Source organism: Tachysurus fulvidraco, chromosome 22, assembly GCF_022655615.1.
Source record: "Tachysurus fulvidraco isolate hzauxx_2018 chromosome 22, HZAU_PFXX_2.0, whole genome shotgun sequence".
Lineage (NCBI taxonomy): Eukaryota > Metazoa > Chordata > Actinopteri > Siluriformes > Bagridae > Tachysurus > Tachysurus fulvidraco.
In genome coordinates, this window is record NC_062539.1 from 13,254,111 (window position 1) to 13,268,709 (window position 14,599).

At 37.9% G+C, this 14,599-nt stretch overlaps 1 protein-coding gene across 2 annotated transcripts in view; it reads right to left on the bottom strand.

The window, feature by feature from the left end:
• The window catches only part of LOC113640289 (cadherin-18-like), a 102,112-nt gene that overhangs the window by 35,315 nt on the left and 52,198 nt on the right, over positions 1-14,599 (bottom strand). For both annotated transcript variants that reach the window (XM_027142703.2, XM_027142702.2), the window contains exon 2: positions 4,277-4,872. In XM_027142703.2, coding sequence (XP_026998504.2) covers positions 4,277-4,645 — 369 coding nt within the window. In that variant the 5' untranslated portion in view covers positions 4,646-4,872. The remainder of the gene's footprint in view (positions 1-4,276; positions 4,873-14,599) is intronic.

Here is a 14,599-nt window from a genome sequence, read left to right on the forward strand (position 1 = left end):
ACAACAGATATCTCAATTAACATCTGCTCTTTTATTATTAACATTAAAATAAAATAAAACCAAATCATTTATTCATGCAAAAGAGTCTTTATCTGATTAAATTTGCATTTTTAATAAAAAACGAAAAATCCACCTTAATCTCTGTTCTGCTGCTGCATGGGCTGTTCTGTTGGAATCATTTTTATTATTTAATTAGGACAAATACTAAAATCTGTTATTAAAAAGTTTGTATGTTGTTGTTATAGACTCTGAACAGGGACAGGAATTAATATGCTTTTATGAATTCACCTCATGGAAGATACATAAAAATGATTATTTGTGCTTCAGAACTAAAATAAATCAGCAATTAATATGTATCAGTATGTATGTATATAATATGTATATATGAATCAGTAACTAATGGATCAGTTGTAGGATTTGAACTCTTCCCCTCCTGGTCATTAGGATAGATCCGTTTCTCTGCTCAGGTTACTTTCTTAGAAAATTAAATAATACAGTGGGGGAGAACTCCAGACAGTCGGCTGCACTTTATCTGGAACACTTCCTGCTTTATATTGAAGATTCTCTCTGATTTTGGCGTCTAACCCGTAAAACAAGACTCCTGAGACGATTTGTGTGTTTTTTTTTAATATGACACACTTTCACAACGTCTTCTTCAGTTTGAGGTCAGACGTGTTTTTAGTACACACAGTCTCGCCTCATGTCGCCTTGTGTCTAGCCTCGCCTCTCCTGTTTGTGAGACCACTGATGTGTGTGTGTGTGTCTCACACAGTCTGTCTTTAGTCCCTGAAGGTGTGTTATGTGAAGGAGCGTGTGTGTGTGTGTGTGTGTGTGTGTGTGTGTGTGTGTGTGTGTGTGTGTGTGTGTGTGTGTGTGTGTGTGTGTGATTGTCTCATTTAAATGCTATGTGACAGATTGAGCCCTGGTGCAAAATTAAGTGCCATCTGATTAGCTCTTGGTTGGAACAAGGAGACGATTCGGACCTTTACCATAAATGTTCTCTCTCTCTCTCTCTCTTTTTCTCTCTCTCTCTCTCTCTCTCTCTCTCTCTCTCTCTCTCTCTCTCTCTCTCTCTCTCTCTCTCTGTCTCTGTCTCTCTCCAGTTGCTAAACATCTAGATTTCAGAGCTTACATTTCTTCATTTTATCAGTAAATCCGTTCCAGTTGTAGAGCCTTTTCCAGACCTCTTTTTTTGTCCTTCTCTCTCTCTCATTTTCTCTCTCTCTCTCTCTCTCTCTCTCTCTCTCTCTCTCTCTCTCTTTCTCTCTATATGTTTATCTGTCTCTTTTTCTGCCTTGCTTCTTTCTTCCACCCTTGTCTGTCTCTTACTCTGGGGTTTTCCCTCTCTCTCTCTCTCTCTCTCTCTCTCTCTCTCTCTCTCTCTCTCTCTCTCTCTAAATCATTGGTCTGTCTGCATCTCCTTGTCTCTCTCTTTGAATGTCTTTTTTTCTCAGGACCCTCACCTCGCTCGCTCTCTCTCTCTCTCTCTCTCTCTCTCTCTCTCTCTCTCTCTCTCTCTCTGTGTCTGTCTCTCTCTTTCTGCCTTGCCTCTCTCCCTTTCTTTGTCTTTCTCTTGCTCCAAGTTTCTCTCTCTCTCTCTCTCTCTCTCTCTCTCTCTCTCTCTCTCTCTCTCTCTCTCTCTCTCTCTCATTATTGAATAAGTCTGTTATAATTGGAAAAAATGACACCCTGTATCTATTTAAACTCGATAAGCAGCATTATGGGAAGCAGCTCAGCGCCGCAGCTCATTTGACTCCATCACGTGATCTCAGTGGTGTGAGATTCATTTCCTGCAGGTCAGAACTCTGGCCTGGTGATACGGCGCTTCTGTGTGGAAGAGGATACGACAAGGACGAGCCAAAAAAATCACAGGAAAGAGAGTTGATAGGAGGCATTAATGTGAGTTTCTCTTGACGAGATTTAAACCCTCTGTCAGGTGATGTTTAAGGAATAGAGCTCATATATCTGCACTTGCACCTGTACCTGAGAGAAGCAGGTGTGGACAAATGACCTCCGCTGACCCTCATGTCACATACACACACGTCAATGTCAAACGCTGTCTAAACCGAGTTCAATCAGACTCCTAATGCACCTTGAAGTGTAATCCAGAAACATCAGGAGAGTCATATAAACATCATGATTCTTTTTTTTAACATTTGATTCTTTCAGATGATTCGTTTGTTTTCAGTCTGTTCAAATGAATCTTATATTTTTTAGACAATTTGTTTATTTTCATGAAATCCTTTCCAAATCTATCCATAATCTACCTGCTTTTTTTCTCACATGGATCCTATTTTTAACATTCCATCACACATTGATTCATTTATGCTCACAAGTAATTTTTATACAAGTCTATTTATTTCCCTGTCAATTTTACACAATTCATTTATTTGAATTATGATTTTCTTTCACAAATAGCTGTTTTTTGTTTTTGTTTTTGTTTTGTTTTTACATATTATTCACATGATTTCATGGGTTTACTGCAATTCCTGGGAACAAAAATAAAAAAAATGGCTCCCATGCTGTGAAAGAAAATACATTTTTTTTTATAAAGGTTATAACAGCAACAGCATGCAACAAAATTAGCAGTGAGTTCTACATTCACCTCATAAATCACAAGGCTCGGGCTAAAACAGAACAAACGTCCTTGTTTTAATTATCACACCAGCTTCATTGTGGTGTACAAGGTTTTTATGAGCAAGAGAGAAACAAACAGATTAAAATGACCAGATTTGTTGCCTCGAATCAAATTAATAGTGTCCTGTTCTCTGGTCTATGCAAAGAAAAACCTAATTAATGACCCAATTTTCTGAATGAATGTCGAATACAGTGTGCTGTCAGAAAAAAAAAAACCCTGCAGTTAACAAAAACAGGAATTAATCTCTGAGTTTGTTTGCTCTGCTGTTCCAGAGCAAAAGACATTAGCAAGAAAACATTGAGATTTCAAGAGTCTCGTGCCAACGGAAATTTAACAGCACTCTGTCAGACGCTTAAAGTCAACACACCACTAACACGCTGAATTTTAATGAGATTTAGGGAAAAATAGGGGACATTAACTCCAAGTAAAAATATCCCCAGTGACGAAAAGGGCAGTTAACTTGCAAAAAAAAAAAACAGATGTTTGAGCTTTAACCAGCTGTGCTTTATGTGGACAAACAACCTCCTTCGCTGGCAGGGTTTGATACCGAACAGCATCGAACAGTTTTGAACCTTTACACTTCTGACTGTTCAGAGTCTGATCAAGATTATTACAACACACATAAATGAGTAAATTAACACTTTTTACTAATGAAAAAACTCTGTCATGGTGTTATAGTAAAGTAATCAATGATGGAGTGATGTGATGAAGCAGAGTTACTGCTAATACCCCAGAGCTTTGGGGTATTACAACAGGTTTTATTCCTCTTATACTACAGCAATTCTACAATGTTAATTGAAGAATGATGGCAATTTTTTTTATCCAATTAGATTGATAACAATAAAACACAGCACTCCGTGAAAAATCATCCTGTTAACTAAATGTTAAAATCTGAAAAGCTGGACTGCATCAACACTTTTTAGGATCCATGTAGTGTATGTGGAGCAGATACTCAGCTGTTCCAGTAACTGCGTAAAGATCGTGTTATTTGACAAACTGAAAGTCTTTTTTGTGTCTTTTTTATTGTATTAAACTGTATTTTTGTCTGTGTCATATTGTACATCCCATTAGCCTGGGCTCTTTTGGGTTCTCCTGGGAATGCTAGCTGTCCTTTCAGAGTAAAGTTTAAAGGCTCTAATGAGAACATGCAGTGAGGAGGAAATGTCCTGTGTGTGGGACCTTTTTAAAAAGGATGGTAAAATTCTACTTGTAAAAGTCTTCAAGTATTTTTTTCTGCCTCTTTGTTTTGTCCACTAATAAGGGTGCACTGCTGATATCCCTGTTTTACCCCAATTAACCATCTAGATGTACAGGTCTATCGTGCTTTCAAAGACTAAAAGCAAGTAATTACTGGCTGGTATTTGGTGGCCCTGCTGTTTGGTAGACATCAGTGGAATTTAGATTAAGCTTTTGTAGTTAAAAGTCTTTGATGGTCTGAGATCCGTTCTTAGTTCCCCTAGACCCAGTGTGTATAGGTATAGGTGTCCTCCTATCAAGATGAGTTCCTTCACCGCATCCCAGATTACTTTACAGTAGTTTACTTTGGCAACCAGGACCTAGTCAGTCAAACAGCTTGATGTTTGTAATATTCACATTCTCCACTGGATATTGGCTAGCATGCTAAGTAGCAGCTCTTACCTTGCCGACATATTGTGCTTCCGGTCCAATGTGCTCCTCCAATACATAAAACTGATTCCACACCCAACCTCTCTTGGGTCGGTGATGGGGGTCCTTCCCTCCCTCAGGGAGTTTAGTCCGATTTTGCGTGTGTGCATTCAGGACAGAGCCCACAGAAAGTCTGGTTCTATTGTGTGTGTGTGTGTTTAAGACTGGCCCCACAGAAAGTCTGGTTCGGTTGTGAGTGTGTGCGTTCAAGACCGGGCTTGCACGAAGTCTGGTTCTGTTGTGGGAGTGTGCGTTTAAGCCCAGCCCTGCCGTAGATGTGCCGCAGAGGCTCCTCTGGAGCGCAAAGAGGCCCAGCAGCAGAGAGCTCAAACAGGCTCTCATGTTAAAGAGAGGCCTGGGGACAGAGATCAGGCCCAGCTGCCCAGCTCAGCCCACCATACATCCATCTTTATGCTCTAAACCCATCCTCGTGCTTTAAACCCAGACACCCACGGAAAGCTGACAAACCATATTCACATCCTGGAGAGACGGCTGGTGGCTGCGGAGGTCACAGCTCGTTGGAAAGAAGGATTCCTCGAAGGGATCACTACAGGCACACCATAAAACATCTGTGGGAAGACAGAGAGGATGAGTCAAGCAAGTGTGCTTTTGGCAAATTGAAACAGAGATAAATGGACAGTTCAGACGAATGATAGAATGATAGAGGGATGGAATGGTTGTCGGGTAAATCAGATTTTGATAGTGGTTCAGATTCTCACATCCTCGTTTCAAATAATAAAAGTAACATTATGAACATTAACATAATTACAAAGATGGACCAGGAAACAAGTTGATTAATAAGAATAAGCCGGGTAGATGATAGAGCAGCGAGCAAGCCAGAAGAGGAAGATCATAGAGTGCTGAGGAGATGCAATAGAATAACAAGGTGAGGAAGACATTAAGGAACAAGATAATTAAGAAACATTTAAAAGAGAAGGAGGATTTTCAATTGAATTTGCTCATTCTTTGGGGAGGTTTGTTATAGTCTTGGGATTGGGATTTGGGAAGGAGGGGTATGATGTATAATAATGGATTGGGACTGCATAAGAGCAACACATCATGCAGTAATGCGAGCTATTTTTATAATACAAAATTGCCGTTAGCAACCCTTAATGGTTTTTGAGAATAATCTCAGATACTACTCTATTTATTGGGCTTCAGTCTATTACAACAGAACTAAAAAACACTTCAAAGAGAAAGTCACGGCCATCGAAATACACCTCTAAATGATAGTGTCAGGAGGCGTCTGTGCTAGTTTTATTATATTTTAGTTGTGATGTTCACTTGGCTAGACGTGATGTTTAGTAGTCGGAATCCTTTTAACCGAGACCCAGAATAATCTGCTGTTGGTTAGCCACCCAGTAAAAAAACTAATGCATTTTTGATGGAACAGCTGTTCTGCCATAGTAGCAGGGATTGTATTTGGCAGGCCAAGGCTCCGCTGTACAGCATGGCAGTGAGGCGTGAATATTCAGCACTAATAGAAATATAGTGCGCAACCTTATAAATTTGGGTGGAGCCGTAAATCCATAACGTACTTAATGCACATATAGAAAGTTTTTTACAGCTTATACATATAACATATAACATATAACAGACCACACTAAAGGGTGTGTGCAAGTTCTTATCCTACATAGTACCTATGACCTGAATCCAAACCAGGTCTTTGAGGAATGTCTAGAATTGGGTGCTACATAAATGTGAAATTTCCATACATTCAAACTTAATTTAATTAATGTCTGTTCCATGTGTATTTGTTATAATTGGACGCCACGGAAGATAAAACCATATCTTGAATAACACACTACATATGGTTTAAAGATACCTATTTCCTATCCTATCATTATGCTTATATATGTGATTACAGATGAGTCTTGTAAGTCTTGACATTAATACACTACATGTGCAAAGGTTTATATAACCCTGACCATTACACCCATATGTGCTTGATCTCATTCCAGATTTATTCCCATTCTCTTTGCTGTTATAATCAGCTTCACTCTTTTCTTCAGAGAAAGCTTTCCAATTGATGTTGGATTGTGGTTGTGTGGATTTGTGTTCATTAATCTACAAGAGCATTAAAGGGATACTGATACAGACACTGATTTTGGGATGCTGAGGTGACTCCAGTTCCAGTTCATCTCAAAGGTCTACAGGGGAATGTGTGAGGTGTGGTAGCCTAGTGGTTAAGATGTTGGACTATCGATTAGAAGGTTGTAAATTTGACTCCCAGACCCACCAAGCTGCCCTGCTGGGACTCTGAGAATAAATGTAAATATGTTGTTTACATGCCCTTAAGTTTTAAATAAAACAAATCATGAAAAAAAAAATCAAACACCAGGGCGATAATAGTGACTGGGCTTCTCCACACCACCCCGTTGTTGATTATTCTCCTATAGGAGCTTGACACATCATGAGTAATGAAATATCTTCAAAGTCCAGTAGATATTTGCCTTCATTTCCCAACAGCATACATTTCACATGACCCGAATATTTGTCATACTCAGAACTCTAGAAGTTTCCCTAACAAATATATCCAAAAAATCTCCTCCACCATTCTAGCAACATCATCATTATCTTCACTCCACAAGCCCATATCTATTGAAAACATCTTGCTTGATCTACAGGATAGCAGCTTCCTTTCCCCGTCTATAGTTACGTTTCAAAAGTTTTTATTCAAAGAAATGTTGAGGCGAAATCCCAAGAGTTTTCCTTGATATGAGCGAAATCCTGCCCTGTGTATCACAAGCTGACAGCTGAACGTTCTCTGTGTTGTGACAAGGATCTAAGCACAACACGTGAAAGCAATTGTAATCTCTCCAGAATGGCAAGTTGTCTGTTTTTCAGCAGTGTTTTTGTGAATAAGATCACCTGTCAGAAGACAAGCTCGCTAGATAAAAACCTTTTATCAAGAGGTCTTTCAGCCTACGCTATGATGAACATGAAGGCAACCTCAACTTTTATTCTTTCATTATTTGACATTCTTAGATACCGGAGACCAAGACTGAGAGGTCTTTATTTTTATGCTTGTTCATAATTTTACCTAAGAATTCACAATAAACTGCAAATCCAAGCCTTTGACCTCCTTTGTCAGAAACTAGGAACCTTCTACGAGGTTCTCACAGAACCAGATGGAGTCGATGACCATAGATTTTTATGAAGCCGTGCAGTAAATCCTTAAAGAAAAATCTAGTAAAAAAGCTATCACACTTGACTCATGCTAAAGGCTTCTATGTTGAGAATTTCTATAGTTATCCCATAATATATGGGTAAGACTCAACAAGATGTAGTAGATTACACGAAATGAGCAATCGAACTCTTGTTTCTGCATGTTTTCACACACGCACACACGTTTTACGTTGACCGGTGTGCAGTTTTCTGTTCAGCATGCCTGGTATGAAATGTGTGTGTTTCCTTCTGTCGTTCTGTCACTGGAGACACATTATGAGAATTTATGGGCTGCCTCGTTCTAGTTCTGCCTGGTAAAAAAGTTTAAAGTTTTGGAAATTTGTGTTAATTGTGCGTATTTATTTTGTATTTATTATTATTTTATTTATTTTATTTATTAAGTACTTGAATTTACCTGAATTGTTTTAATTTTAGCTATTTTTTAATTAATTAATTTTAATTTATTTTATTGATTGGATGAGCCATAATTTGCCTAAAGATTATTTTGTATTTTTGTCTGCCTGATTGTTGTCTTGTGTTAAAAAATAAATCAGACGTTACAAGTAATTATTTGGATGTCTACTTTTTACTTTTACTTGAGTCATATTATTCTGAAGTTACAGTACTTTTACTCGAGTACAATTTTTGGCTACTCTACCCACCCCTGACTAAACTACATTTAAAAAACCCAACTGGCTTAAACTTTTAAACCAACTGGTTTAAAATATAATAGGAATGTTTCTGAACTTTGTATAGACAATGTCTATACATATACTTTACCTGAATGGAAATGTATTATATTTAATTCTGATTATTTGCTATAAACATATTGGTGGAGTTTGCATGGTCTTCCCACATTTCAGGGGCTTCATCTTCATGGGTACTCCAGTTTCCTTCAACAGTCCAAAAACGTGCTATCTCTTAATTGTCCATGGTCTGTCAAACCCGTTGTTGTGAGTTTGTGCAAGACTTTCTGCGATGAATTTTCACCCAGTTTCCTGTCTTGTGCCTTGAGTCCCATAGGATAGACTTCAGACTTCAGACTCCTGCAACCCTGTGTAGGATCAGCGCTACAAAAAATACATAAGATATCAATCTTGCTTATTATCTAACACAATTTGATCTAAATATAGAAGCAATAATGTTTGTTAGGGCTCTGCACAACCTTCTCCTAAAGAAAAGCAGCCACATACTAAGAAACCTAACCAGTGAGAAACTACAAATCTTGAGGACAGTAATCAGAAGCCAAGAAATGTCAGGCACCAAAAGTTCAGCTCTCAGTTGCGCTAATCAGAGGCCGAGAGATGTATAGACATCATGCACTTAGCTGGCTTGATGACCCATAAAATGAAGAACTCTAAAACACAAAGCAATAATCAGGCTACTAAGTACATTCTTCCCCACGTTCTGGTGAGTTTCAGAGGAATCAGTGAGGTGGTAATCAGCCATCGGCATCAAAGCCTCTAAATGGCAAATCATTGCATTCTCATTTTCATTCATTGAGTATTTTCAGAAAACACCATTATCATAAAGAATTGCAGTGAACAGCACTGAAGCCATCAGGACGGGCGGCTCAGAATTCCAAATCGCCGTTTATAGTCCATTCTGATTGGAGCATCGGGTCCTGCTTTGTGTCAGTGACATATTTTTTTTAGACCATTCCTTTATAGCATTAAGGAGGAAGAGCATGGGGTCTAAGATCACACTAAGTTCACACTATTTCCCAAATCTGAGTCGTAAGGATTCTTTTGATTCAATTATTAACTAATTCAGTGTATATAATCTAATTAACCAAAAAAAAAGGCATCTAAGACTGAAAAATAGATTTTTTGTGTATTTGTTTCACTGGTCCAAGTTTCCAGACCACGGTTTTCTAGTCCTACAGCATCGTTTAGCAGTTCAGATGTAACCAAGAACTCTGTTACTTAAATCAAATGATCTGTTGATTCACTTCCTGCAGACAAGTGAGTCGATTCAGGGTCAGCTAGAAGTGGTTCGAGGCCCTCTCACCTCGTTCTGACTGAACTACCACACTGAGCATGGGAACACAGAAGCGTTGTGTTCAAACAGCGTGCACGTGAAAGCGGTCTAATGAATACACCACTTAGAGCTTAAAGCTGAAGTGACCTTTAGAAACCTTAAGGAACTTACATGAGCTAACTTGTACAGAACCTAAAAGATCAGCATGAGGAATTGTAAAAGATCTTATAATATTATAATATCATGCTATTGTCATAGTGTCCAGCTCTATTTCATAATAATGGTCAGAATATCCAATTTAATTTTCTTGCTTTATCCATTTTGCAGGATAACTCATTTCTTTTTTGTCCTCTGTTTCCTCCACAAACTTATTTTTATGTTTAGTGTTGAATGTCACTGGAGTCTTCCCTCCGTAATGGTGTGTTTCCATAATCACTCATTGTTCCACCCAAGGACTTGTTTGTTGTTTCTCGTTACGATGTCTGCATGTAGTCTCTCTCTCTCTCTCTCTCTCTCTCTCTCTCTCTCTCTCTCCCTCCCTCCCTCCCTCCCTCCCTCCATCTATATCTCGTTCCCGTCTTTTTGTAATGAGCTACCTGTAGAATTTGGTGGCTTTGAGGACAGACACAAGGACACTACCTGTACAGATTTTTTTTTCTCAGCACCAGACGCTTTGTGCTGTGTCTGGCTTTACTCATTACTGTGCTGCTGTCTATTTGGATATTTCACTGCTCCTGAAGTCTTTTAATGCATCATCTATATGTGCAGGACAAACAGGACCTGTTGTTTTGGAAACTGGAAATATAAACACAAGTGTTTGAATAAAAAAATTGAGCCCTATTTGGATGGAATTATTTTACTTTGTGTTTTTTTTCTTTTAAGAAATTATAAAAAGAATGTTATTTCCTATGTTTATGAGCTATGTTTATATGTATTATCATATTTCTTTATCAGCATATTCATCAAATTCTTCTTCTTCTTCTTCTAAAGACAGAGACACTGCTTTTCAAGCATTTTAAAAAGGCTACCCAAGTGATATATCTGCTGAATGTGTTCCTACAGTTTCTTCTTCATATCTCAAGCATCATTCATAGATGACCTGACCCATGGCATGGTGAATATCAGAAGGTTACACAAAACATTTTCAGTGAGGTGAAGGGTGGACATACCCTCAATTATCCTTAGTAATAGTAATTTGTCTCATGAAGTAAAGCATGTGTACCCAATATTCATAATGCACATTTAGCGCCTGTGTTCAATTTGACAGTCAGATCTCTGGCAGAACATGTCTCTGAAATCTCCAGCCCTCTCCAGAATGAACAATTTATGAGCTCCATCCCCGACAAGCCTTGATTTTTGATGCAACAGTCTGACCTGTGACATGAAAACAGCTGACAGGTTTAAATTAGCATGCAATGATTTATACTAAAATGGAGAGGAAATGATTAAACAGTTGTGATATATAAAAATAAATAAATAAATAAATAAATAAATAACCTTGAGAGCGTGCAAGGCATTTAAAAAAATAGGAAGATGAATAAGTTAACAAAAAAGGGCATAGTTGGGAAACCTTAAAGTCTTCAAAAGCAATAAAGGATAAAGTATAATAAAATATATATATGTATATATATATATATATATATAAACAAACCATCAAATGAGTGAAGTGCAGACTCTTACCTTTTACTTTCAGCCATTTTTATAAGTACACAGTGATTGTGTTAAATTATTTATGTCAGTACGTAAATCTTAAATAACCTGTGTATAATGATATTTTTAAATTGCAATGAAATGCTCTGGAAGCAGCTGATTTTATGTTGTCTGTAAAAGTTTTCTCGCTTTCAACCTAAAAAATGTCAAATAAAATGTAAAAACATAACTATAAACATTATTACAAAATTAAAGTACAATGTGTTATTTTATAATTAATAAAAGTTTGATCTCTCGTGTCATGTAATAGGCGAATCATCAGCTTTAGTATGCTAAGAGTTACTCCTGACTTCCACACTGTTTCAGTCATAAGATCCTCCTAGATATTATGCTTCTCCCTGAGCCTGAGTTTATATAATCGATGGATTTCTTTAGCGAAGCTGTCCTATCATACTTTATCTGCTTCCCAGACTCAGACCGGTGAAGACAGCTGCCAGGGTGTAGATATTTCAGAGCTTGCAGTCGTGATATGCCAAACGAGACACATTGCTTAATTACGACTCTATCTTAGGGCAAGCATTTGGCAAATATTCGGATACGCTTCAGCTGTTCATGACAACCAGATGTTTACTCTCACACATAAGCGAGTGGTGGTATTAAACTGTCTACGTTGTAAAGAATTACACAATAACGCCATGTTTAAACTCTGTATAATACGCTGGAAGTGTTTTACAGGCAGATGGAAGTGAACTGTATCGGAGCTCCTTGATGTATTTAATATAACATACAGTATTAACTTCACCGTACAAACTAGCCGCCGAAAGCAGGTATTAGCTTTTATTCACCAAAGTGTGAGATGAGATCGGAGCTAGGGTGCGGAGCTAGATCATACAGAGTTATGAACGATGTGTTATAGGAAAATATTCATCATTGTGGAGTTAAGGTTCTACCTTATCCTAAGAACAGAATTATTTTATTTCTTTTATTTCTTGCATTATCCAAGTTAGCTCCTCTTCTCACATACAGTATGTTATAGCAGCTTAAATGCTCATTCCTTCACCAGCCTCTCATTATTCTCTCTGCTATTTAGTATCACAGCTTGCCATATTACAGACAATCCATGAACGCTGTTCTGTAGATGATGGATAACCTAAAGATTAAACTATACCTCTGACTTACAAAATGCTGACACTGGAGACTCCTTCCCACATGTTCCATAAACATCTCCATACAGCAAACTTCACCATACCAGCGATTACACATTAGATGTTTTCTGTAATCTGTACATTTAAGTTCCTCTTAATGAGCTGTTTCTTTGGAAACAATACTGTATATGTATCAACATACGACCAATCAGAATCCAGAATTCACTGGGTTAGCATCCTCTGTTTATAAGGAGAAGTTCATCTTCATAAAGCTGGAGGAAGCAGGAGATTAAACAGAAGACTGAACACAGTATGTTTTTTCTTCAACAATGTAAATGACAAATTATCATTATTAACCTTTAGCCAAGGCTGAAAGCAGAACACTTGAACCGATTCACTAATGTGATGAACTCAAACAATTAAAGCTGAATACATTAATGACCCAGAGACCAACATCTCTCCAGCGCAAACACCAGCCTTTGCTAAAAATTCAATAAATCATTCTCCATGAGGGAGAGTCCTCGTTTTCATTTTCATCAGCTTTTCAATTTGCACTTATTCATTCAGTGAGTGATTTTATCCAGATGGAGGCAGAAGCCCAGCTCAGAAACCCAGAACTGAGCAGGCGAGGGTTAAGGTTCTGTCTCACGAGGCTCAGATCGGATCTAAGGGACTTGTACTCACAACCTTTCGGTTACTGGTGCAGTATTGGAGCCGCAGAGGTTCATGCAAGTGTCTGGAGGTCGTGCAAACACATTTACAGTCTTGAATGGGCTCAGAGTGTCACAGCGGTGCTCACAGAGCGGGACCCTGTTCCAACTGCTGGGTTTAATGTGTCGAAACCTGGGAGAAAACATAAATCCAAGCTCTGTGGGGTCTCTAAGGGCTGGTTAGAGGAACATAACTGTAAAAAAAAACATCATTCGGGTACTGACTAGACCTTAATCAGGAGAGGCCATTTCAGAGTTTAACAGTTCCATTGATCCAGGAAGCTTGTGTGTTGATGTATCTACTGTGTGTTGATGCTGCTGAATTCTGCATTCTGATTGATCAGAAGGTGTCCGTTCATTTTGTTCACTGATATCATAGTGCCATTCACTCTTAAGAATAAAGGGTCTTTAATGGTTCTTAGTCAGGGTGGATGGTTCTATGAAAATCCATGGAGCATTTCTGTAACACAAGGTCCTGTATAATGGATCTTCATACTAAAAAATGTTTATGGTACAAAGATTTTAATGAAAGGTTCTTTGGAGAACCAAAAATGACACACTGGTATCACTGTAAAAACCTCTTTTTGTTTCTTGTTGGTGCCCTTTGGAGATGGAACGTTTAGAAAGAACAGAGGAGTTTTCATGACAAGCTTTTTTTGTTTGTTTTTTGTTCTTAACCTCTGAAAAAAAAAAAAAAAACAAGAGCAAACGATCCTTTATTAACAGGTATCGTTTACTACTTATTATTGTTTAACACTTTATCTGCATAAATCATGGAATGCTATTGAGCTGAGAATTTTCTGTTTGGTTTGGTTTACACAAACATTTACACCATATTGTACTAAAATATTCTTAAACGTGGCCCGATGTAAAATATTTTATATGCAACTTGTTATCAACTTGCTTTTAAGATTTACTTCCTGTTCAAATCTGCCATATTTTATGGAAAAATACAAAATATTCAGTTGAATTTGAACCGTTTTTTGTGTCTGGCTCCAGGAGGTTTGCTTTCTACGGTTTTTTTTTTGTCTTCTCTTGCCTAAACATAAGATCTATCTATCTATCTATCTATCTATCTATCTATCTATCTATCTATCTATCTATCTATCTATCTATCTATCTATCCTACTAAAAGATGAGATTTTTGCATGCCAAAAGATTATCTTTTCTCCTTTGTCTTTTTTTTGTTGTTGTTCAAGGATATGCAAAGAAACTTTTATACCCTTGGCTATGTGTGTGTGTGTGTGTGTGTGTGTGTGTGTGTGTGTGTGTGTGTGTGTGTGTGTGTGTGTGTGTGTGTGTGTGTGTGTGTGTGTGTGTGAGTGATTTTGAAAGACAACACGCTTAAATCTGATCCAGTCAGATTAATGCATCACTAGAGTGTATTCTTAGGGTGTGTTGTTTTCTGTAAAAAAGAAAAGAAAATTGTCTAAATGCTGGAAATCACACGCGCGCGCGCGCACACACGCAGGCAGAGCACGAGCTCTTTCAAAACGTTTCTACACTTTCAGTATCGTCAATCAAGAGACCACGTGACATCTTTCATGTCAGCTCTTCACATCCTGCTATTATTATTATTTTTTTTTTAACAAGTGCAGAAGCTTACGATCCGCTCGCGCACTTCTCATCTCTCACCCCACGTT